This window comes from Bos taurus, chromosome 6, assembly GCF_002263795.3.
Source record: "Bos taurus isolate L1 Dominette 01449 registration number 42190680 breed Hereford chromosome 6, ARS-UCD2.0, whole genome shotgun sequence".
NCBI lineage: Eukaryota > Metazoa > Chordata > Mammalia > Artiodactyla > Bovidae > Bos > Bos taurus.
Genome location: NC_037333.1, coordinates 15,868,578 through 15,895,769, shown reverse-complemented (window position 1 = coordinate 15,895,769; position 27,192 = coordinate 15,868,578). Strand labels below are relative to the sequence as shown.

The 27,192-nt window shown below is 38.2% G+C and overlaps 1 protein-coding gene across 2 annotated transcripts in view; it reads left to right on the top strand.

Moving 5' to 3' along the window:
- Window positions 1–27,192, top strand: part of SEC24B (SEC24 homolog B, COPII coat complex component) — an 81,079-nt gene that overhangs the window by 10,530 nt on the left and 43,357 nt on the right. The window contains exons 2-4 of one of the 2 annotated variants that reach the window (XM_002688081.7): window positions 5,068–5,811; window positions 15,716–15,889; window positions 24,384–24,488. In XM_002688081.7, the coding sequence (XP_002688127.5) occupies window positions 5,068–5,811; window positions 15,716–15,889; window positions 24,384–24,488 (1,023 nt within the window). The remainder of the gene's footprint in view (window positions 1–5,067; window positions 5,812–15,715; window positions 15,890–24,383; window positions 24,489–27,192) is intronic. The other variant, XM_003586179.6, reaches the window with a different exon arrangement.

Here is a 27,192-nt window from a genome sequence, read left to right as displayed (position 1 = left end):
GCTAAGAATTTGAACAGGGCACGGCAAAGATGGCTTTTCTCTGCTCTAGGACGTCTAGGGCCAGAGCTGGGAAGATGCAAAGGTTATTTTGATGGCTGGAGATTAGGATGACCTTGAAGGCTCATTTATTCACACATCTGGCACTTAGACTAGAATATATCAGACTTGTACTTCAAACCAGAGTGCCTAGCAGTGACCACTCTGTGTGTTTTTGGCATCCTTAGACCATGGCAGCTGTGGAGTAAATGGGCTTCTTATGGAGTTGCTTAGGGATCCACATGCAAATAATCCCATCAAACAATACAGGTGCTCAATTATCTATGACTGAGTCTGGGAATTTACACAGCTTTGCTTCTGCCATTCTTTATTGGTGGAAGCTGTTACAAGCCTGCTCAAATTCAGGAGGAGTAGACAGATCCTAGCCTTCAATCAGCAGAGTGTCAAAAGAGTTTGGTGACCATGCTTTAAAACTGCCACGGTTACTGAGGCAATTATCGGGAATATAAGTAAGTGAAAATGCTAATACTAGTGAAATTCCCATAATTTACAGAGTGTCTTTTTTTTTTTTTTCTTTTTTAAAGAGACTGGGTGCATTTGTGATCTTTGCCAGGCTTATTTTTTAGTTTATACAGAAGAAATATAACTTTAATATTCACAACCCCTGGGCTTCCCTGTTGGCTCAGAAGGTAAAAAATCTGCCTGCCATGTAGGAAACCCAAGTTTTATCCCTGGGTTGGGATGATCCCCTGGAGTAGGAAATGACAGTCCCCTCCAGTATTCCTCCCTGGAGAATCCCATGGACAGAGGAGCCTGGTGGGCTACAGTCCATGGGGTCTCAAAGAGTCAGACACGACTGAGCAACTAAGCATTCACTATTAATATACCCTAAGAAAAAGTTAAGAATTATCTAATACATTTTAAAGTTGAAGAAAATGCACAACTTGTTAGGTCACAGTAAGACAAAATTTTTAAAAATTATTTTCTTGTCCTAGCATTGTCTTTAAATTTAAACTGATCTTTATTTTTTTTTAGTGCAAGTTTAAAAAAATTGATTTTAAATATTCAAAAAATTATTTTACTTTGAAAGGAGTTAATTCAGATATTATTTTAGTTAAATTATACTAGAATTTTTGGGGGGGTACTCTTGGATCATTTAGATTTTGGTAAGGAATGGTATGCATTGACATATAATTAGCTATTCTTACCTTCGCACCCTCTTTCCAAAGTAAGTACCTTCCTTTTCCTTGATGGATGGAAAAGTAAGCAGACTTTTTTGGTGGGTAATTTACTTCTGATAAATGTTACCAGTTCCAACATTCCTGTTATTTTTAGAAGAATGGCATTTGAGTAGCTTGGACAAGATCATGGTTATTGTCCTGTTTTCAGAGATCATTTAGCATAGATAAGCCAAATCAAATCATAGAGTGAGTAGATATTTAAACAGATTTATCTGATCTCTTGATTAGTAAATGTGTACATTGTTGGGTTTTCTCAGGCTATAATGAAGAGTGGCAAAACCATTTTTTAAGATCTGTTTTAGTAAGAGGAGAAGAACATTTTACACTTTTTTTTTTAAGGCATGTTAATGAAAGATTTGTATTAAGACTTGTTTCCTTTTAAGTAAATTCTTGTAAGTGAACTATGATCATGTGAAATATCCTATAAGAAAAGTAAATTATATACCTAGTAAAATAGTGTTACCTGAGTTTTGGTTCCTTGTATACTTGGAATTACAGAAGTTTGGACTTTATTTTTTGTTTACAGCTTGATTGTCTGAGTTATCTTTGAAGAATGTATTTAAATGACTAAATGCTAAAGATTATTTAGTAGGAATTGAAAATAGAATAAGGATATTATTCATGTATCTTTTATGAGTACGTATTATCTATTTTATACATTATTATGGCAAGGAATACAGTGACACCTTCTTCTGTGTCAGTGAACTTGAAACAGCTTGAAATTTATATACGTATATCTTTGTGTGTGTGTGTATGTGTATATGTGTGTGTGTGTGTGTATTTGATTATCCTTTCATTTGGGCTTCCCTGGTTGCTCAGACAGTAAAAAATCCACCTGCAATGTGAGAGACCTGGGTTTGAACCCTGGGTTCTGAAGATCCCCTGGAGAAGGGAACAGCTACCCACTCCAGTATCCTTGTCTGGAGAATTCCATGGAGAGAGAAGCCTGGCAGGCTACAGTCCACAGGGTCGCAAAGAGTCGGACATGACCAAGGGACTTTTACTTTCACTTTTCATTTCAGAGGCTTCCCTGGTGGCTCAGGGGTTAAAGCATCTGCCTGCAATGTGGGAGACCTGGGTTCAATCCCTAGATCGGGAAGATCCCCTGACAAGGAAATGGCAATCCACTCCAGTATTTTTGCCTGGAGAATCCCATGGAGGGAGGAGCCGGGTAGGCTACAGTCCACGGGGTCGCAAAGAGTTGGACACGACTGAGCTACTTTACTTCACTTCACAGATACCTATTTCATTCCAAAAGACAAGCAAATTAGATTCCAGGATAATTCAAGTTTGCCCTTGGAACCAAAACTAGAACTCCATTGTTTGAGATAATTGACCTTCTGGGCTGAAGAAAGCTAGTAGGATTTTAGTGTAGCGAGGGCCAGCAGATCACTGTTTAAAAGCATGGACTTGAGCCAGATTATCTAAATCAAATCCCAGCCCTATTACTTTCTAAGTATGTGACTTTATTAACTTAAATTTTGTTTCATTTATCTTATTATAAAGTAGTTATAATGATACTCTTTATTTCAGGTTGTTATGAGGAGGAATAAAGGAGTGAATATATGTAAAACATTAGAACAGTGAGTGGCACAAAGTGTAATGTTTAGACTATTAATAAAATTAAGTTATGATAACTTTAATGATACAGATAAAATAAATACATTCTATAGGGAACAAAGATAAATATGTAAAAATGAAAGTATTAAAAGCACTAGAGGAAAACATGGGTAGTTTTATAATATTGGAGTGGGGGAGGCTTTATGAAGTATGAATTAAAATTTTATCAAGCATGAAAGATTTTACTACATGATAATTGAGACACTATAGCAGGAGACAAGGTGAACAAAGTTAAGTAATCTGAAGGAAATACAGGCAGCACATAATAGTAACATATGGTTAAATTGCTTAATGTATATGAACATTTATAAATTATTAAGGGACACACAATCCTTTGGGGAGAGGGTAGATAACAAAGATACCCAAGTGGCCAAGAAACATTTGTAAGGATTCTCAGTATCACTCAAAGTTTAGTACTGCAAGATAAAATGTTTCTCTCTTATTAGATTGGCAGAGATTAAAATGGTACTCAGTGTTGGGAAGATGAGGCATTCTGAAGCATCATTGATGAGAGGTACAAATTGATAGACATTTTTGGAGGTATTTGGCAATAATGGTCAATTTTCAGTTCAGTTCAGTCGCTAAGTCGTGTCCAACTCTTTGCGACCCCATGAATCGCAGCACGCCAGGCCTCCCTGTCCATCACCAACACCCGGAGTTTACTCAAACTCATGTGCATCGAGTCGGTGATGCCATCCAGCCATCTCCTGTCGTCCCCTTTTCCTCCTGCCTCCGATCCCTCCCAGCATCAGGGTCTTTTCCAATGAGTCAGCTCTTCACATGAGGTGGCCAAAGTATTGGAGTTTCAGCTTTTAGCATCAGTCCTTCCGATGAACACCCAGGACTGATCTCCTTTAGGATGGACTGGTTGGATCTCCTTGCAGTCCAAGGGACTCAAGAGTCTTCTCCAACACCATAGTTCAAAAGCATAAATTCTTCGGCGCTCAGCTTTCTTCACAGTCCAACTCTCACATCCACACAGGACCACTGGAAAAACCATAGCCTTGACTAGACGGACCTTTGTTGGCAAAGTAATGTCTCTGCTTTTCAGTATGCTATCTAGGTTGGTCATAACTTTCCTTCCAATTTTAATTGCCCCTAAACCCTTTGAACCTCCAGTTTCAATTCTAGGAACTTATCCTGCAGATTCATCACAAAGGTAGACCTCATAAATTAGTTCACTCCCTGGAATAAATATTCATCATGGGGATTTAGTAAATAATGTTATGTTTCTACAATGAAATATTATTAGATTCTTTTAGAAGAATAATAAAGATTTATATGTGCTAACACAGATGGATATCCTTGCCGAACTGTAGTATGGTCTTTGTGGTTAAGTATATATATATATATATGTGTGTATGTATATATTACATATATTGTACATATAGGTATCCAAAGAATACACAAGAAACCATTAACTAAACTACATCTGGGAAGTAGGATTTCAGCTACCAGGGAAAGAAGGGGACTTGTACTTTTCACTTTATGTTCTTCATTGTTTGAATTTTTTAAATAGTAGATATATTGTTTTATAATTTTTAAAAAAAGGGGGGGCAGTAAGAAAGGTTTGAACTTCGACTTTGGTAGGTATATTGTTATCATGACAAAATAGCCTAAAACTTACCAATTTAAAACAAAAAGTACTAATCTCATAGTTTCTTTGGGACATGAAGCAGTCTAGCTGGGAGATTTTGGATTAGGGTCTCAAGCATGAGATTGTAGTCAGCTGTCAGCTGGGGCCCTGGTTATCTTTAAGACTCTATTACTTGGTGTGAAGAGTCTCAGTCTCTCTCAGACCTCAGTTTCTCTCTGGCTGTTGGTCATGAGAATGCGATTCCTCACTGTATGGGTTTTTCCAGAGAGGTCTTCACAACTTGGCAACTTTGATCTTCCGCACTGAGAGATCTAAGAGTGCCAGTACCTGAGACAGGACAAGTCTTAGGAGTGATAGCATTGCCTCTGCTGTATGCTGCTGGTCACACAGTCCAATATGGGTGTATCGTGGGAGGGTATGAGTACCAGAGCATGGAGGTAACTGGGCACCATCGTGGAGGCTGACTACCACGGCGGGTCTGTTAGAGTACAGTCTCTCGTAACAGTTTGGGATTATGAAGAAGTAAATTAGGGCAACATTTAGATGGGAACTGTGCTTAAACATTAGTTGCCTTCTTACTAATCCCTGTCAATACATGCTTTTCTTTTTCAGGTCCGGCACAGAATCAAATGCAGGTTCCATCTGAGTATGGATTGCCTCCTCAAAACTATATTGTTCCCTCAGGACATTACTCTCAAGGACCTGGGAAAATGACCTCATTGCCATTGCAAAGCCAGAGTGGTGATTACTACTCTGGTCTCTATACGGTACCAACCCAGAACGTGGCGACTCCTAACACAGCCAGCCAGCAAGCAGGAGCACAGCAGATGTATGGCAGGGCTCCTCCCGCCCCTCACGCTGTGGGATCCACTCCGGGATCTTTCCAAGGTGCCTCGTCCTCCGCATCGCATTTGCATACGAGTGCCTCCCAGCCGTACTCCTCTTTTGTGAATCATTACAACAGTCCAGCCACGTACTCTGCCAGTTCCTCTGTTGCTTCTCAGGGATTTCCCTCTACTTGTGGTCACTATGCTTTGTCAACTGTTTCTAATGCTGCGTATCCTAGTATTTCATATCCCTCTCTACCTGCTGGTGATCCATATGGGCAACAAATGTTTACCTCACAGAATGCTCCAGCTGTCAGGCCAATTAGAGATAATTCATTTTCTGGTCAAAACACCGCTGTCAGCCATCCGTCCCCGCTTCCACCTCCACCATCACGACAGTACCACCAGCAGCAGAGTCTTTCAGGATACAGTACTTTTTCGTGGTCAGCCCCAGGCCTTCCATCAACCCAAGACAATCTGATTCGAAACCACACCTCCCTGGCTACAGCCAGCAACCCAACAAATACCGGTAGGTTGAATAAAAAGTCCACCAAAGCATGGTTGAAAGTCAGTGCATTTCCAGTCCGTTTTTATTGCATGACAGTTAAAGATGATATTGCCCATTAGAAAAATCAGAAATTAGCTTCCTTTTGCTATTTATTTGCTTTTATTTACTGTAAAATTTTGCAGCATCTCCTTGAACACTTCCCCTTCATTTGTTCACAGCTAGCCACCTGACCGTCTGCCTTGTATAGCGTGGTTCCTTGCCCCGAGGAGGATCTCAGTTGGTGTTTACTGATACGTTTTCTTGCCTCTGCTATAGTAGTCTTTAATGTGAGTTAGGAATAGGGCACAGTGGAAAAGTCCATTTGAGGATATGTTTTGTTAGCTGCTACTTTCTTTTTTATATTAGTTTGGCTTTGGGACAGTTATTCTTCCAGCCATAGCCCCAGTTCTCTGTAGAAAAAATTATGGCCTGAAATACCAAACTGGTGAGGTGAACCCTTATTTGCAACTTTCACAGAAGATATGTTTCCTATACCTTAAAGCTGATGCTTTCTCAGCCCCAGATAGATAAGTTAGAATGAAGGACAGTGAAGATGGAGAAAGATGCATGAAGAATACTCTTGTAATTAGTCTTTCTCACCTTCCTAGACTAAGATATGATTAAATTTATTTGTTTAAGAAAGTTATGTACACAAGCTATATATGTAGTTTATTTAGTGTGGGTTTTGCATAAAATACACTCACTTTAATTCATCTTGTCACTTGGACCTTAACAAAATCTGCTCTTGAACTGAATGAAACAGTATGAAAAGAATGAGTACTGGAAATCTGTGATAGTTTTCTGAATAATGTCTCTAGATGGTTTATCAGAGTCCAGATAGCCACATGTCAAGGATGTTGTAGAAAAGTATCCTTCCCTAGACAGTTAGATTATTTAAAGTTAGGCCTTTAGAATCTTAGATCTGAGCTGTACATTTGAGATCACCTGTTCTTTCAGTGCTGTTATTTAGAAACACCTTGGGTTACAAGCAACTAATAGTGGTTTAAACAGAAAAGGTGTTTTTTTCCTCACATAACAAGGAGTCAACAAGTCTAGGCAGATGCTGATCCAGATGTCCTCTTTGTCTTCTCTGCCATCCTTAGTATGTTGGTTTATAGAAACAAGATAACTTATGTACCTGTCAAAATTAAAAGCAGAAAGAAGGGAGAGGAAAGACAATGGGTTCGTGGCACTGACAGGCTTCATTTTCTGTGTCATTTGCCATTGCTGTTTTAAAAGACCATGTCTAATTTAAGGGAAGGCCAGAAAATGAATAATTCGCTTTGGAGCCTCCATGGTAGAGACAGGCATGAAAAAAGGGGTTAGCATTGACTGGGTCTTAGGTAAGTCAGCTTGAAGCATCCGTCACAATTCCCAAATCTGGCTCTGCACCAGAATCCCTTGCATAGAATCCCTCAAACCCAACTGACTGAGCTAGAATAGAATAATCTCCAGGGTAGTCTTGGGAATCTGAATTTCTGACTGGCTCTTGAGTGATGTCTGGTAACAGATCCGAATTCTAGTGCTGTCCCTTTGCTTTACAAACTAGGAAAGCCTGTAGTCCTGAGTACTGGAAGAAGCTCAGTTGCTTCTGACTCTCAGTCTGCCCATCTCGGAACCAGGGCTTTCTGTCCCATAGAAATCCTGTTTTCTTTTTCCTTTCAGCAATCCTTTTACAGATCAGCTTATCTAAGATCCCTCTGACCTAAGGATTTTATGACTTTTGTGACCAAAAAAAAGAAGAAAGTCAGGTAATTCCTATCTTATTTCTGAGATGGGAATAGGACCAGATAGGATGAATTTATATTAAGATGTAGGATTGAAAAAAGTGGGGCCACTTGGCTTATGAGTAGAATACCTATTGGCAAGGGCCTACTATTGAAAAAAATATTGAATAAATAGTAAGGAGAATTATAAAATTACCTTCTATTTGAATGACTAGTAATTAGTCCATTAGGCAAAGAGAAGGGAGTGTATTTCCATTGTTTTAATTGTAATACTATATTATGAAAGCCATAATAAATATAATTTTAGAAGTTAATGTGTAAAGAAGTGGGTTTTCCCCCCCTTAGATTGGTAAATGACTTTAATTGTAGTTCAGAAGTTGACAAATTAGATATATCTCAGGTTAATATGGCCTATTGCTTGTCATCATGTTAAAAGAAAGAGATTACTTTTAAAACTTACTTTAAAATTCAGTATTACAGAAGTTCCTAAACTTCCTCAGTTGATGTTTCTGTACTTTTTTCCAGTGCCCCACACTATATCATAGTAATAGTTCTTAAGGTTTTCTGACAGATGTTACTGATTTCTCTTGGAAAATTTAAAACATCCCTTGGAACTGCGAGTTTGTTGCAAGGGCAACTTGGGTACCTAAGTACAAGGTTTGGGAACCATAGGTATATTGATTGTAACTTTCTAGAAAGACAAGCAGTTTAATTGCTTTGGACACTTAAATTATATTGTCAAAGTAGGAATCTTATATATTAAGCATGGTTTTGTATGAAAACTAATCTTTGAGTAATTGATAACAATGATTGCATTTATTACTTGATTATATTAGCTTCATTTTCAGGTAATATAGTTAAACTTCAGCAATTCATGAAGGGTTGAGATCCAAAAGCATAACCTGAGTTAAATGAAGTCACTCAGTCGTGTCCGACTCTTTGCGACCCCATGGACTGTAGCCTACCATGTTCCTCTGTCCATGGGATTTTTCAGGCAAGAGTACTGGAGTGGGTTGCCATTTCCTTCTCCAAGGGATCTTCCCAACCCAGGGATCGAACCCTGGTCTCCTGCATTGTAGGCGGATGCTTTACCATCTGCACCACCTGAGTTAAGTGATTATCAAAAACACAGTGATTGATACAAGCTGTTACTTTTAGGCAATTGAGTTCATATTCAGAAATGTGGAATAAAAGAGACATTTTAACATTATCTCATTTGCCTCTTTATTTTAGAAAAGCACATTAATATAATTTAGCACTAGAATTTCAGATTATTTTTGTTAAAAACATGGTGATGTATGTTTTGAGTGCTATGTTAAGTTAATTTAGGGTGAAATTTTGGCTAGTGTTTAAAAGGTATCATTAGGCCATTAAATATTTTTTTAACTGTCTCTATAGGTAAATTTCTCAAGGTTCAGAAGCTCTTTCCTAGTTTGAGGTGAAGTTGGTTGAATAATACAAGCTCAACAAGGATCACATCTTGTTGGAATATTGTAAAATAGTAGTATCTGATTAATGCTATTTTACCAAGTATAATTTTATTTTTTAAAAAAAGAAACTTTTACAAATCTACTCATAAAAATAATAATAGACCTTGATAAAATCCTTGTGTAAAAATCTACAACTTACATGATACTAAGGTGTAATCCCTGATATGTTAATATATGTTTGTCATCTTGAGGTGATGATGTGCCTGAGGAAGAGCAAAGTAGATACTAGGAGGTGACTCTCTGGATAAAGAAATCAAGTTGGAAATGTTAGAAAACTGCATTGGAGGTACAAACAGTACAGTTAAGAGATTATTTCCTCTTCGGGGACGTATGTTGAGCCTGCAGAGTTGTGGGATAATAACGATTGTGCCCCTCACACGCCTCCAGTTTTTCACAGGCACTCTTGAACCTTGTCTTTTCTCACCTTTGTACCTCCTGCCTGAAGATTTTCGATACTTACTCCCTTAAGCTCAGAAGGTAAAACGTGCATCTTTATGACCACTTCCTTCAAAACTTGGTTTTATCGGTTATTCCTTTTCTGGTGTCTCAGTTTCCCAGTTTCTGCTGGGCTGTGGGATTGGGAAGATGAGAGGAAAGGATGAGGCGAAGGAAAAACATAAGCTTGGTTCTGTCTGTAATCAGCAGCCATCGGAAGTTTTTAAGCGCAGTGGTGACTGTCAGGTTTGTGATTTAGGTCTTCCCGTGAGCAGTGCAGTAGGTGAACTGGAAGAGGAAGAACTTGGAGACAAGACTAACTAGGAAGGAGTTAGCTACAACTATCTAGATGAAGGATGCTAACACAGGTTGGGATTCGTTTAGACAGAAGACAGGTGGCAAGAGATGATTTCAAGAAGTGGTTGATAGGGTTTATGAAGGAAAAGGAATAATAGAAGTTGACTTAAAATTTTCTAGTTTGAACAGCTTGAATGGGTAGTGGTGTTATTAGTTGAGAATTTACTCTTCCTAGTTCCAACAGAGTTGTATGTACACTTACTGAGAAGCTGCTAAGAACTAACAAGGGAACTACCTTAATGCCAACAAATAAATAGATAAACGGTTTATTTTTGAATTGTGTTCTGTCGCTACATATACCATATTTCATCTGTCACATTCTCTTTATGAAAGGGGTAGTTTTCTTTTTTTTTTCCTGGCATTTTTTTTTTTTTGGTGGTCTTTAATATTTGTGGAACTTGTCTTCATTTATTTGACAGATATTTGAAAGCCAACTATGTGACAGGCATTTATTTTAGTGCTGGGAGATAAAATAGCAAATAAAAAGACTTGATGCCATACCTCATGAAGTTGTAATCTTCTTAGGAAGGCAAACATTATCCAAATAAATGCAAATAAATGTAAAATTGCTATTGTCATTTAAGTATCATGAGGCAGAGATTTATGGTGCTTGGTGAAGAGTATTCTAGGTACATCTGGCCTGTTAGTCGTGGAGCTTAGCAAAGTTTTCCTTGATATTTGATATGTGAGCTGCAATCTGAAGAATGAATTTTCCATGTATAAGATAGATTACAGATAAAACAAGTGTCTAAATGCAAAAAGGCAAAACTTCAAAACTTTTCAGAGAAAATGTGGAAGAACCTTCAAGTAGGGAAGAATTTCTGAAGGACACTACATATAATGTTATCTAGCCATAAAGAATAAGCATGATGAGTTTTACTAATTTCTAATTAAGAACTTTACTTGCCATTAACTGGGAGAAAAAAATTTATAGTATTTTATCCAAAATTACACAAATAACACATAAGATCAATAAGAAAAAGAAAAATACACAACCAAGAAAAAAACACAAACAGGCATTTCACAAACGAAAACATACTCGGTCTCATTAACAATCAGGGAAAAGCAGCTTAGAATGGGAAAACTACTTATACCTAGTGTCAGGATGAGGAAACCTTGAAAGACTGAGCACACCAGGTCATGGCAAGGATGTGGAATAAAAAAAACTTAGACACTGTTTGTCAGAGGATCTGTTGCTTCAATATTTTAGGGACATTCGGCATTAGTGGAATTGAAGGTGACCATACTCTAGAACACAGCTATCCTACTTCTGTGTCCTCTAGAGAAGTGTTCTTCTCACACTTTGTGTGTATGAGTTACCCAGGGTCCTGTTAAAATGCAGGTCTTGATTCACCAGGGCTAGTGTGGCCCTGCCTAAAGATTTTGTCAAGTTTCTGACTAAGGTGTTGGTACCCTATAGAGTACAGTTTGAATAAGGAGGCCCTAGAGCACGACTGAGCGACTTCCCTTTCACTTTTCACTTTCATGCATTGGAGAAGGAAACGGCAACCCACTCCAGTGTTCTTGCCTGGAGAATCCCAGGGGCGGGGGAGCCTGGTGGGCTGCCGTCTGTGGGGTTGCACAGAGTCGGACACGACTGAAGTGACTTAGCAGCAGCAGCAGCAGCAAAACACCACTTCCTGTTTTAGATGTGTAGTGCTAGTAGGATGGAGAAGGCAATGGCACCCCACTCCAGTACTCTTGCCTGGAAAATCCCATGGATGCAGGAGCCTGGTGGGCTGCAGTCCATGGGATCGCTAAGAGTCGGACATGACTGAGCGACTTCACTTTCACTTTTCACTTTCGTGCATTGGAGAAGGAAATGGCAACCTACTCCAGTACTCTTGCCTGGAAAATCCCATGGATGGAGGAGCCTGGTGGGCTGCAGTCTGTGGGGTCGCTAAGAGTTGGACACGACTGAGCGACTTCACTTTCACTTTTCACTTTCATGCATTGGAGAAGGAAATGGCAACCCACTCCAGTATTCTTGCCTGGAGAACCCCAGGGATGGGGGAGCCTGATGGGCTGCCATCTATGGGGTCGCACAGAGTCAGACACGACTGACGTGACTTAGCAGCAGCAGCAGCAGTTCTAGTAGGAAATGACATTTTGGGGATTCTGAGCTAAAAAGACTAGTCTGTTCCCTTGGCCAAAGAGCTCACTTCCCACAGGCTGCCCCTGGGGCCAAGGGAGTTCTCATTCCTTGCTGCGTAGCTGCACACTTGGGAGTTGTGGCGCAGGCATTGAGAAGCTCCACCCCAGAGAAACCACACGTGTGTACCAGGGACAGGTCTGTGAGTGTTCCTGTAGTACTGCATGTGAAAATGAAAACATCAGAACCCTGATGTCCGTTTGTAGTTGAATGGATAAATCATGTATATCCTTCCAATGGACTGCTGAATAGAGCTGCACTCATTAACACAAATGAATCCTGGAAATGCAGGATTCATGGAAGAATATATGTAATATGCTATTGTGATAAAGTTAAAAAGCAAGCAGAAATAATATTTAGAGATACTTATCTGTGTGGTAAACTATTGAATAACAAAAGCAAGGGGTTAGTGAACACAGTCAGGAGGGAGGCAAGGGAATGCCTTCTGTGAGGAGTGCACCAAGAGCGTCAGCAATATTGGAAACGCTTTCTTTTCACAGTTGGATGCTGAGTTCATGGGTATTCGTTTTATTATGATTTTATAACTATATACACATATGTAAGGCATAGACTTATTTGTATCAATTATTTTATTAAAGCGAAAAGTCTGTTACATCTAAAGGGGCTTACGTGTAATTCCCTTTAATGGAAGAGAGCACAGCAAGTTCAAGGGACTCAAAGACTATGAAGCTAGAGGAGGACCATGGACCAGGAGGAGGCTGGGATCATTCAGGGCCTGGTTGACCACATTAAGTTTTTCAGGATAAGATGTTTTGTCTTCACCCTCGAGCACTGGCAGAATATTGAAGGACTGTAAGCAGGATGATACCATGTATCAAGCTGGAGCCTGGAGAACACAGAGGGCCCTGTACACACCTGAACTACTTCTCTTCGACTTGGTACTTGGGATTTTGTTCCTGAAAAATTACTTGTGGGACCATCTAGAGGCCCAGGGTGATGGAATCATTCTCCGGAGAGGATTTATATTTCCTTCTGCCAGTTTCCTCCAAGAACTGCCAGCTTGTGATCACGTTCATCCCAGTCTAAGGCCCTAGTGTAGTGGACTGTGTAGATGTTCTGAATCAAAGCTGCTGGCTTTTGTAAGGCTTGGCTTCCTGGTTTATCCTGGTCCTGAGGTTATAACCCTTCAGGTACTATCCTAAACGTGAAGGTACGGGCTGCCGTAGCAGGCGCCCTATCTTGGGTGTGCTGTGGGAGACGTCTTATTTTCCACACTCTGCAGGGCCACCAAGAACGGCACATCTGGCTTACGACAGATATCCACAGGGTGAAAGCAGCTCTGAGTGTTGGGCTTATTTCTCTTGAGTTTTCAATTTCTTACAGATTTTTCCCCAGAGATTAGTTTATGTCATGTTAGATTTTTGGTGATTTTAAGAAAATCTTTTTAAATATAGTTTTTAAAGTTATCTTCCTTAGAAGGTTTAGTCATAATTACCTACATCACCATTACCAGAGGCAGAAATATTTTCTGTATTTTTATACAGTGTCTTTTAGTTTCTCATATGAGCAAAGGTAAAATTAGTATATTTACTGTTTTCTATACCCCTTTTCTCTATCACTCGATTTTAAGTGATTATATCTTTCTTAATTTTTGCCTTGTACTGTTAAATATACTCATCACTCTTGTTACTTTGACATTTTGAATGATTTTATCGGTTATCTAATGCTAGTTGAAAACCAGAATTATTTATTATTTTTCACAGTTCTGTAGGTTGGTTGGGCAGTTCCTCTGCTTGTTTTCCTAGACTTCTGTGACTTCATTTAGCTTGACAGTTGGCTGGGCTGAAAGATCCTAGGCTTCACTCACATGTCTGGCCGTTGCTGCCCACTGTTCACACGAGTACTTAGGTTTTTCTCCACATTGACCAGATCCGCTTCCTTACATGACGGGGTCAGGGCAGCATTTCAAGAGCAGAAAGGTATAAGCTTCAGTGCCTCTCAAAACCTGAGGTCTTGAGCTTGTACACCATTACGTTTGCCACATTCTGCTGGTGAAAGCCAGTTGAAAGTTTAACCTCAGTTCAGGGAGTGGGAAAATAGGTTCCCACTTCTTAATGAGAGGAACTGAAAAATATTGCTGACTGTGTCTCTCACAGTGACGTTTGTCCTTACTAAAAATAATGTGGCAGTCAGTGCATTTAGACCACAGTCCTCCTTCTTTCCCCATTCCTCATATTTGTATCATTTGTACACTCTTGGGAAATATATCACATTTTGTTCTGTTACTATATATATTGTTACATTTGTTTCAGTCTTAGACCTGAGTTTGTTCATGTACATATACACATACTGGAGAAGGAAATGGCAACCCACTCCAGTGTTCTTGCCTGGAGAATCCCAGGGATGGGGGAGCCTGGTGGGCTGCCGTCTATGGGGTCGCACAGAGTCGGACACGACTGAAGCGACTTAGCAGCAGCATATACACATACACACATCGTGCATATAATACACATACGTACCTGTCTGTACGTGTGTGTATACTGTTGTGTAAGTTTAAGATGTGCCGCATAATGATATTCAAATTTATTGCAAAATGACTACCATAGTAGGGTTAGTCACCTCTCCTAATTGCCTTTTTTGTGTATTTGGTGAGGACATTTAAGACAGACTGTCTTAAGAACTTTCAAGTATATTATAACAGTGTTTTTAAGTATAGTCACCATTATTGTACATTAGCTCCAGAACCTACTCCTAACTGAGAGTTTGTACCCTTTGACCAGTATCTCCCTATTTTCCTTACCTCCCTGCTTCTGGTAACCAAAACTTTCTGTGAGTTTGGCTTTTTTAGATTTCATATATAAATTAGACCATACACTATTTTTCTGACTTAACCTCAATTAGCATAATGGCCTCAGGGTCCATTCCCGTTGTCACATGGCAGCATTTCCTGCAATTTCTGATTGAATGATAGTCCAGTGTATGTGTGTGTATTTTCTTTATTTCCACATGTTCTGTATCCATTCATGCACTGTATGTGTGTGTATATACACATACACGTATATATGCACACACATATCTCCATGTGTATATATCCAGATCCACCACATTTTTAAAGTCCATTCACCCGCCAGTGAACACCTAGGTTGTCATTTTAGGTTTGTCCATTATCTCTTGGTTGGCTGAAGATGATCTTGCAGGTCGGGCAATTGGAGCTGTCAGAGACCGACTATGAATCACATGCGCTTTGCTCCAGAAGTCCAACCTAATGTTAATCTCAGAACCTTACGTAGCTACCTGTGAGACAGGGCATCTGACTAGAGACAGCAAATGAGACGTGGCAGTTTACAGTACAAAATGGGATCAGAGCTAGTACTGGAAACATCTGTATGATTCACAAATTACATCACTGTTGACGCAAACCACCTCTATCATCTGAGGTACACTGCTGCACAGTGCGATAGTCCGTATTAATAATAGTGATCTTTAGTAAAGATCGTTGGGGTTCATTTTGTTTAAGAAGGTTTGGAAGCTTGTGGCATGTTTCAGGAAAATTGCCGTTAAACGTTATTAAAACATTTAGTGAGTTAAGTTTTTCGTTTTTTGGGAAATCATTTCTTTGGACCTGTTATTTCCTAGATAGAGACATACCAGATAAATGTGATGCTGCTGAAGTTTCTACAAGAACTTCAGATAAACTGTGTTTTGTTGATATTTTAATGTATTTCAAGCTTATTGCCGTGGGTGAAACAGTTTCTTGTCTTCAGTTGCAGATTCCTTGTCCTGTTCTGTAATGCAAAATGTTCAGCCTCCCAAGTCCAGCCCAGTAGTGTCCACTGTTGTGTCAGGAGCCTCGTCGACTAGAATGCCTCCTGCAGCAAATCGTCCAGTGGAGCCTGTGGCCTCCGTTACACAGCCGTCAGAGCTATTACAGCAGAAAGGTATTTGAGAAATACGTTATACTAGGTATAGTACATACATACGTATATGTACATGCTAATTCAAATAGGTCATTTTAAAAAATCAAACGGAATAACCATAATTTATAGAAAATATGAAAAAATAATTTATAGTTTCTATTCAGATGATTATGTTTTAATATATTCCAGCCTCTGTTTGATTTTATATATTGTAGAATTTTGTTAAATCTGTTATGTATTTTATATAATTGTAATCAGTTTACATAATATTTTGTATTTTGCTTTTACATGTGTTAAATTATGCAGTTCTCCATATATGTCGTATAGTTTTGTAATCGTGATGACTAATTCATTGTGTCAGTGTATTACAATTTACTAATCATCCCTCTATTATGGACCATTTCATTTCTTTTTTTTTTTTTATAGATTATTGTTGTTTCTTCTAGGATAAAACACCCAAGATTTCCTTCTTTAGTGAATTTACATATCCTCTTTGATGACTTCTTTGCTTGTCTTTATAATTAATAGAAAGTAACTTTTGACCCAGTTTTGAGAATGAGAGGATGAAAATGAAATTGTAAGCCACACTATTGCCTTGTTGACAAACAATGTGGTTTATTTGTTTGCTTGTTTAATAGTCTTCTTTTAACCCTGTCTCCCCACACTGGCTTTTCTTTTGGCAGTATTCTTGATTATTTTCTGTCTGGCTAAAATTGGAGATCTGTTGATGTTTCAGGTTAATATACTGTACTTCTCATTTGATGAGAGAGAACTGTTTTGGGGGATGTGTGCCTTGTGTTCCCATCATAATCATTAGTAATGTTTTAGGCACTGTATCACTGTGTGATGACAACCCGTCACCTTGAGTCTGAAGAACCCTTTTTTGTTTTGAAACTTGGGAAAAGCAACATAAATCCTTCGACTTGTCTCACTGCTCTTACCTGCTAAGTGTTCCTGTGGTCAGCAGAGGCTTAACTATCATTTGATTGGATTGTACATTATAGATTTTCTTACTCTTTTTTTTTTAAGAAAAGCCAACTGCAGCACCAAAGGGTGTGTCCATTGTTTCCCAATAAGGAATAGAATCTAGTTATTACAGCATTTACCTTCAAAGTGAGGGACTATTGGGAGAGTTTTACTTATCATGAGTAGAAGAAACTTAAGGAAATGGCAACCCACTCCAGTGTTCTTGCCTGGAGAATCCCAGGGACGGGGAAGCCTGGTGGGCTTCCGTCTATGGGGTTGCACAGAGTCGGACACGACTGTAGTGACTGAGCAGTAGCAGTAGCAGGAGCCCTAACTAAATGAGTGGTGTGTTTCCTAACCATTGGTGACCACCTTCCAGATATTACATATCTTGCTTGTTTGGGCCCTTTACATTGCCCCCACTAATTTATTTTAATCCCTTTATCAATTCTACTAGGTAGACATCCTGGTTTTACAGATGAGAAAAGTGACATTCACAGCAATTAGGTAACTTGCTCAAGATTATAAATTAGGGAATAGTAGAATGAAAGATCTTTAACACTCACCTTCCTATCTTGTGTTGTCTCTATGAGGCTGAATTATTGTTTTTGTCAGCTGTTACGCTCTTATCTTACTCAAGATAACGCTCCTTGAATAAGTAACAGAAAAGATAATACTGGAGACATTTGAATTGCAGCTTTTATTGTTCTGTTTTCTGAAGTAGAAGGTTGGCTACTGAGAGGTCTCTGCCTTTGGATAGGTTTGGAACACACCCAGGTCTGTGTGAGCTCTGGCACCAGGCGTGCTGTGCACATAGTGGTTTGTGGGCCTGATACTTGTGGCAGTTGTGTAGCCACAGCTGTGTACGGTATGCTCTGGGTCTGATACGACTTCTTGAATATTGATACTTGAAAGAGATTAGTCTTTTTCTCTTGTGAATGAACAATGTTGCCTGCTGTATAACAAAGAATGGGGCAGCCACCGAGGCACTGTAGCTGCCCGCCAGCAGTCAGCCCTGAGGGAATTCAGGACAGGCAGTGGGGCCACCTGCTGCCTTACCCTAAACCACCTAACCCTAAACCGCTGCAGCGGTGTGCCTGAGGGAGCTCGGAAAGGGAAAGAACTGGACGTTGGCCTCCATAGAGGCGGTGCATATCAAAGGAGTGATTTCGGTGCGTCTTCCCGTACGTAGAAAAGAGCTACATCCATTAACTGGTTTTCTTTAATTAATGGTGATCTTTTGATGTTCCACCTGCCTGGTCTTTGTCCCCAAAACCTCTGTATATCCTGGCTCCTCCCTTACCCCTTCAGAACAGCCCCTCAGAGCTGTCTGAGATACCTGGCCTCCAGGCTTGAAGTCCTCAGAAAGCCAGCCAGATAAAACATAGTTCTCAAGCTTTAGGTTGTGCTTTTTTCCCAGTATTTCAGAGATAGCCTTTCTTAGTTATTCTCTCAGCAATTTTTACTGGTTTTTAGAGGAGAGACTTTTTTGCTTGCGTACCTCCTAAAATTTTTTTGAAGGAAACTAGAACTACTTGAACATTTTTAGATCGACATCTAAAATTTTTCACCAGAAGTTTAAATACTTGCAGTTATATAATTTTCAGTGTACTGCATGTATTGACTTTTAAAACAAAGATGTTGTGTTTTTCGTTGTATCCACTGGGATGAAGTCTGTCATCCTTTAAAAAAAATAGTGAAATTAGCCCTTCTTTAACAATTAGAAAGTTTACATTTTTCCTTTTTCTTCTTAATATCATATCTCCTCTCTTGAATGTAGTAAAAATATATACTTAAGCTAGAAACTTTTTAACACTCCCATCATGCTTCTCTGCTACTATATATATATGCATATATGAATATATATGCATATGAAGTTCTAAAATTTGTGTTATTGTCTATAACCACAGGTGTCTCAGCGTTAACACTTTTTCTTCTTGATTATTCTATCAATACAGTTATTTTGAGTTTCTAGTTGGTGAAGATAATAAACATTATGAATTTTGGTGTTTTTTAAATGGAAAGTACCTTTTCGTTGGAAATACATCTTTCATTGAAGTTAATGGCTTTCCCTCCTCCCCACCATAGCTTTCTGTACCTGGGTTGCATATAGTTCATTATTAAAATAAGATAAATTTTAGAAAAATGTCATTTATAGTTGTTTATTTTTGTACAGATAATTACTGAGAAAATTTTGTTCATGTAAGGTAGATAGGAATGGTATTGGAAGGGTTTTATTAAAGTAATATTGTTCTTTTAGGTTTTTTAACCTTCTGAGCTTATTTTCCCAGTTGTAGATAGCTGGTAACATTATTTCATGTAGCAGTTTACAGTTTAAAAATACCTTTAGGTTTTATTGTCTCACTTGATCATCATGTGAAGCAGACATACCATATATTTCTTCTATAGAAGAGAGAAGTTGAGGTTTAGAGAGATGTTTGTTTTACTGAGTTAGCAGTTATTCAAAATACTGTAAATTTAATTATACTGAAGCGACTCAGCAGCAGTATAATATCACATACTTTTATCTCACAGGTAGTATCTCTGCATAACCTAATTGGCAAAGGCAGTCCTCATTTTCAAACCAGTGAGGCACATTTTATTCTTTGTCAAATAGTCTGATTTAATTTTTAATCCAATGAAATGTGTTCCTAAAGTTTCAGGAGGTATCATAATTCCACTGAGAAATAAATTTCATCTTCTGTCTCATAAGCCAAAATTACTAAAAGCTGTCAAGTTTAAATGTCAAAGTTATTCTTTTTTATAGTAAGTTATAAAAACTAGCCTGCAGAAGGCAATGGCACCCCACTCCAAGTGTTCTTGCCTGAAGAATCCCATGGGCGGAGGAGCCTGGTAGGCTGCAGTCCATGGGGTCGCCAAGAGTTGGAGATGACTGAGCGACTTCACTTTCACTTTTCACTTTCATGCATTGGAGAAGGAAATGGCAACCCACTCCAGTGTTCTTGCCTGGAGAATCCCAGGGACGGCGGAGCCTGGTGGGCTGCTGTCTATGGGGTCGCACAGAGTCGGACGCGACTGAAGCGACTTAGCAGCAGCAGCAGCAGCATAAAAACTAGACAGTGAATCAATATGCTGTTTCTCATTGCCAAATTTGAAACAAAGCATTGTAATATGTACCTAATATTAGGCTATTTGTGAAGCCAGGCTTGTCTTAAAAAACATTGTATTCCTGTGGTAAAATACATGCATAGTGTCAGTCTTCCAGTCACATCCAGCTCGCGACCCCACGCTGTAGCCTGCCAGGCTCCTCTGTCCATGGAATTCTTCAGCCAAGAATACTGGAGCAGGTTGCCATTCCCTTCTCCAGGGTATTTGGAGGCAGATTCTTTATCTTCTGAGCCACCAGGGAAGCCCCAAATATATGTCTAGTGTTTATCAAACTCTGTTATTTGACATTTTTTTTAGTATATAGGAATCATGCATAAAAGTTAAAAATAATTCCATTAATTTCATCAGACATAGTAAAAATTTGTACATGTACAAATATATATGTAGTATGTATATGTGTTTTATAAAATATATATACATATATGTACTACTAAGTACTAATAGATTTATTGTTGTTTAGTTGCTAAGGTGTGTATGACTGTTTTGTGACACCATGAACCTGTAGCTCGCCAGTCTCCTCTGTCCTTGAGATTTCTGAGGGAAGAATACTGGAGTGGGTTGCCATTTCCTCCTCCAGGGGTTCTTCCTGACCCAGGGATAGAATCCATGTCTCCTGCATTGGTGGGCAGATTCTTTACCACTGAGCCACCTGGAAAGCCCAGTTAATAGGTTTACCCGCTAATAAATTTTTTGTTGTTGGTTTTAAAAGAAGGTAGAAGGAAGTAAATATTGTATAAAATAGAAGGAGATATGAAATGGTTATAATTATTATAAATATTTTATGATAAAATGTGTTGTAAAGTACTTTATTGAATATCTCATAGACTTTGAGAGGAATCCAGTGTATCTTGAAAAAGACTGGTAGTCCTAGAAAATATTCTACTTGTTTTTAAAGGAACTGGCATTACTCAAAATATTGCTCAGATTGGTGGAAGGTTCTTTTTCTAATGACTTGCCCTAGGGATAAGTATTAAGAATAGTTGAAAATAATTGTTTTCATTTAAATATACACAAAAACATGTTTTGAAGTTCAATAGTGATTGTAGCGAATACTTGTGTAGTATTTACTGTATTTCAGGTTCCATTCTAAGGTTTAAAATATATTAATTCATTTAATCCTCCCAGCAACCATTTGAGATAGTCATTGCCCTGTCTTACAGACAATATAAATGAGGAACAGAGAGGTTAGTAATTTGCCCAAAGACACACAGCTAGTAAGTGGTATTTCCTGGAATTGAACTCAGAGACCCCATTTTATCCATAATGTCCTGCTGCTTGTCTGTTTAATATTTCTTACTGTTTTTACTTTGTTCTCATCGAACTCTGAAAAGCAGTGGCTTCTTTGATAGTAGTGATTGGGTCCTGCATACGTGCAGAATCATTAAATAAATCATTATTCCCACTACCCTACTTTTCAATATTTCTGAATTAATAAAGCCAACCCTGTTGCTAATATGTTTAATTTTTAACTGAAGCATGTATGGGAAGGTAAAAGAAAGTCTCTAGATTTAAGGTGCCTTGATTAATCATTTAAAGAAGGAGGAAACTTTCTTATATTAAGATTTAGGATAAGGGAATGTGTTTCCTTTATAAGTTGAGAAAAAGTCTGTTCTTAACACAGGTGCTTTCTTAGATGGATAAAGTACAGGAAAGTAAGTACTGTGGAAAGTGATTCCCGTAAAAACCATTCTTTCGTGAGAACCCTTGCAAAGTTCTCTAGTGTATGTGCTTAGAAGACTAGGTTAGGAAAGGTAACAGTCGCTCAAAAGTCTGAGCTCTTGAATTTAAAAAAGCTAGCCTCCCCAAGGGATTTATTTTCTCTTTAGACTGGTTTTATTTATTCCCAGTGTAACTGTATCTAGGGAACAGTAGAGATGCCCTTTATTAAGCAACTCCAACTCTCTGAAGAGAATACTTTAATGACAGGTAGTTTAAAGAGAATGTCTTTTTTAAAGATATTGGGGACCTGTTAGTAACAGGTTCTTTATCATGTCATTCAGTCTGTGAAATAGTGTTCTCCCTCTTGGTTTTCTAGATTTATATCTTGAAAGCTCTGACAGTGAAATAGGAATGCGGCTTTGCTTCCTTGTGTGGTGGTGGTGGTGGTGGTGGTGGTTGAGGCGGGAGGGCCATGTGCACTTCTACAGTGTACTGTGTGCAGTCTAGAGCAGGGCATTCAGTATGGAGTGATTGCTCTTCTGGTTGTTTTCCGTTTCCAGTTTTCTGGACTGATTGTTTTTCTTACCATTCTTCTGTGGATTAAATAGAATGTTATATTCTTGTACCATTAGTATTCCTAAACTTTTTACAAAGTTTAGTTAAACGAGCAAAGAAAGGTTAAATTCAGAGTAGATTGAGTCATAATTGGGAAAGAGCTTAAATATTGATACATTCATCTCTAGCACTTCTCAAAAGAGATTGCCTCTTTTTAGGACAGTAAAATTAAATATGTTGTGTGACATTCAGTTAATATAGTATGTTGACAACCATTGACTGATCTAAAATGATATTATAATAAATAATATTACTGTTCCATCTTATTTTTAGGTTTGTTCCGTGCATTAAGTAGTTGCTCTATAAAATTTTTTTTTTTTTGCTTCCAATTCAGCATTGGATATTTTCCCAGTAATACGTGAAACCTGTTTTTATTCAGTAAATCTGGAAAAAGAGGAAAATATTTATCTTATAACACATATAGTTTTGCCCTATGCTTTGACTCCTCTGATTAGATACAAAATCAGCAGTCTACACAGTCATGAAAAAAATGGATTTTCTTCCTGTTTTTTGGCCTTACCTTAGTACAGTAGATAGAAATTTCTTGTTTTCTTCTCTCTCTTGTTTCTTATTATATACATACACATACTTGTACTTTTTAAAGTGCAGTGCTAATTGGGGTTTTGAGAAAGTATTTCATGTTTAAAAAAGTCCTTAAATTGAATTTTTCTATAAAATATTTTTACTGTTAGCATGTCTAAATATAAACTTCTTAGTCTATTTAACCTAAAGTCTAATATTAGTCAAATTTTCATTTTAACTAGGCTTTTATTAGAGGAACTTGCCACTCTGAATTTGGTCTTTCAAGGTATCAAGTTTATTTTTTGTGTTGCCTGAACTTACTTTGCACTGATTTTTACTTTTTCAGGTGAATTTGTTATAACTGCCATTTTATCTGTATTTAAAACATATTTCAGCAAAGCTAGCAGATTTGTCAGTGACGTCTTTAGTCATGAGGATCAAAGCTTTACTCATATACAGTTTAACTTTCTTACTATACACATGAGTTATGTTTCTCCATGCTAATTAGGAAGGCCACCTGGGAAAAAAAAAAAAAAACGAGCATGAGAGGACTACCACGTGATTTTTTAGTGAGGCAGGGCTTCATTGTACTTCGAATATTGTGACATGTTCTTGAAAATCCACGTTATGTTTCTGGGTTATTTTTTTTCTTTTTGAAATTGAGCTCCAAGATTTTTCTTTGTAAGGATGTTTATTCTTATTTATGAAGAGTATGTATTTTTAAGTGTATATATATATATATATATATGTGTGTTTTTAAAATTTTCCCTCTTAAAAATTTTGTGGATCTTAGTTTTTGTCCTGATTTTGCTAGAATAATTCAATAATGAACATACGCAGCCAGCTGTTTTGTTTGAAAGGGAGGTATTGTACAGTTACCAGCTGTGCCTTTTCCATAGGCTGCCTTCTCTTGCTGTATCTCCCACTGCAGACCAGTCTCCTTCACTTAATTCAGTCTCACATATAGGCAGTAGGCTGATAACTGAGATGATTTGCTGTCTCTGAAAATTCACTTTAATTGTCTCACTTGTAGGACCACAGTTAATAAGCACCCCCCCTCTTTTTTTTTCTTTTGAGCATCTCCTCTGAGCAGAGAACTATGCTAGATACAGTTCTTTTCTTTAACTGTCATTCTTTTTCCGTTATGAGAACTGAGTTACCATCAGGGTGGCATTAGCAGAAGGAAGGTACTGAGGATTTGTATGTGTGTTGTATGCTGTATAAATTCATTTCAGTAGAAATGATCACTGCTCACCAAGAATACATGGTCCCAAAGGAAGTATACTACAAGGGCCCCAAGGTCAAAGGAGGTAAACATGTGTAGAGCTCAGTAAAATGTTCAGAGAATATCGGTGGAGTTTCCTAAATATTATTGATGTCAGACATGGTGGTTTTTTTTTTTTTTACACTTAAACTAGTTCATATTAAAGCTGCTTTTACTAAACTGCTTCGCAGAGATTTCTAACAGTTTCAGTTTTGATTATAAATTAGCTAATATTAATATGCATGCTGGGGTGTTCTTTGGAATGTCAGAGTTCTTTCTCACTTTTGATGCAATGTCAAAATTTTATTTCTCATCTTTCCTGTTGGTTTGACTCTTGTGTTTGTGCTTTCCACTTTACAGGCATGCAGTATGGTGAATATGTTAATAATCAAGCTAGCTCCGCACCAACTCCCTTGTCATCAACTTCCGATGATGAGGAAGAGGAGGAGGAGGATGAGGAAGCAGGTCTGCTTTAGCTTTACCCCAGTTCTTGAACTTTTTCCTACTCAAGTTTTCTTTTTATGTCCATAGTCTTACTCGTCCTTAAAACAATGTGTCTGCAGATTTAGCTCAATAGATTGGTTTGGGTTATAGAAGGTGGGGGTCACTGGAGGTGTTTTGCTTATTTGTTTTGTGTTTCCTCTTTTGGACACCTTTACCATTTTGTAAGTAACAATGCATTTTTCATGATGACAGAGTGCTTGCTTCTTTCAGAAGTTTATTTTCTCTCATGCCACATGCTAAAGAATGAGTCCTGACTGATGCTTTTGGCTGATGATTGCTGTTGCACCCTTTTAGGAATGTTTTATTTTCTGCTTTGCATGCTACTTTGGGATAATCAAAATGAATCATGTGGGTTTTATAAAACTGATATAAAAGTTGGAGAGCGTTTCTCTGAGGTCTTTTTTTTGTGGCCCGTCTTGTCATATATTTTGAAGACCCCATATTTGTAGTTGTTTTCCTACTTCATGAAGCAGAAGTTCACATCTTGCTAGTGGAAGGAATTGTGCATGCGATGATGTGTTGCAGCCTGTTTAATATCTTTTTCTACCTTTGATAAGTATAACTGCTAAATTTTAAGTAGTTCAGTTGCTCTGTTAATTCTAATATTTTAAGACTGAATCAATAAGTGATGATCTTTCAAGTTATACATGACCACGATTCTCTGTTATCTTTATAACTGAGTGGAAGGATTTGCTCTGTAAACAGTCTGTTTAAATAGAGCTTTCTGTTTCCTTTGCATTTTTTAAACATTCAAATCCTTATGCATGATTTGTGGGGGCAGGGTGAAAGTTAAGGGTTCCAGAAGGATGGTATTTTTTTCTTCCCTTAAAAATCCAGATACCCATTTATCTTTATGAATTTTTGGTAGCTTTTTATTTTACATAATTTCAGTCTTACAGAAGAGTGGAAGAAACTACCATATATACTTTACCAAGATAAACCATTTTTGCCTCATCCTCGCTATATACATTTTTTCCTGTGTCATTTGAATGTAAGGTGGAGATACCATGAACCTTTACCTCTACATATTTCAATGTGTATTTACTGACTGTAAGGACAGTGTCTTATGTAACACAAACATAATATAGTTATCAGGAAACCAGTCACTGTTACCTTAATATCTGTTATACAGTCTGTAGTCAGATCTTAACAGTTGTCTTAATAAGATCTTTTATAGCCGTTTCCATGGCCTAGGATCCAATCCAGGGTCATGGTGTTGAATTTAGTTGCCATTTATTTAGACTTCTTCAACCTACAACAGTCCCTTAACCTTCCTTTATTTTTCTGACTTTTGATTAAATTGAAATCACACATTTTTGGCAAGATTACCACTGAAGCATTGTGTTCTCAGTGCCTCCTGTCAAGAGGCGCTGATTTGTTCCCATATTGATGATATTAACTTTGATGACTTGATTAAGATGGTGTCTGCCAGATTTCTCGGAGAAGGCAATGGCACCCCATGGACGGAGGAGCCTGGTGGGCTGCAGTCCATGGAGTCACTAAAAGTCGGACATGACTGAGCGACTTCACTTTCACTTTTCACTTTCATGCATTGGAGAAGGAAATGGCAACCCACTCCAGTGTTCTTGCCTAGAGAATCCCAGGGACGGGGAAGCCTGGTGGGCTGCCGTCTATGGGGTCGCACAGAGTCGGACACGACTGAAGCGACTTAGCAGCAGCAGCAGCAGCAGCCGCCAGATTTCTCAACTGTAAAGGTACTTCTCTTTTGCCTTGAAATTAGTAAGTAATTTGTGGGGAAGTTCTTTGATACTATTATAAATATCCTGTTCTTTATTAAACTAGCCTACATTAGTTTGAACATTCTTCGGAGATTTTCCAGTTCTAACATTCCTTCTTTGTTTATGAGTTCAGGTTTCACTGTGAAGAAGAGCTTTCTCTTCTCCCTTACTGATTTCTTTGGGTTTATAATGACTCATGGATTCTTGTTTTATTCAGTGGATAATAATCCATTACTGTCATTAGTTATTCTGATAGCATTTTGTCCTCAACCTGGCCAGCAGCAGTTCCTTCAAGCTGTCTTTTAAAAATGTTCCCATGAATCTTTAAGCACTTATTTTAAGTCCGTTAAGTCCTCATTAAGATGTTCCTAGCTCATCTTGTGTTTGAGCGGCTGCATTTCCTTCAGTCCTGGTACCTGTAGTGGAGAAGGGCATTTTAGGAACCAAGATCTTAGTGTAATTGATGGCCCTTGCTGCTGATAGGCCACTGCTCCCAGGCCCTGATATTCTAATTATTTAATGCATGTGTTATTCAGATCCTACAACTGTCTCAGTTTTTAATCTTATGATCCTAATTTTACACAGTTCAAAAATGTGTTACTTTGTGTAATGTTGTCAGCCTAAATTGCCCTGTTTTTGTTCTGCTGAACAATTAGGTGCGTTGGTTGGAAATCCTGTTTCCTTTGATGGAAAAAAATCAGAAAATCAAAAAGATTTAGCATTTATGGCTTTTCTCCTGTCACCTTAACATTATTTAACTAAAGCTGTGGCTTTTTGTATCATTTCTTCTAGATTCAAACCCCCATTTTGTCACTTACTAGCTTTGTGACCTTAGACAAGTTTTAAAGTTAGACAAGTCTTAAACTCATTGAGTCTCAATTTACTCATCTTGTCAGTGGAGAATAATAGTAACAGTTACACATGGT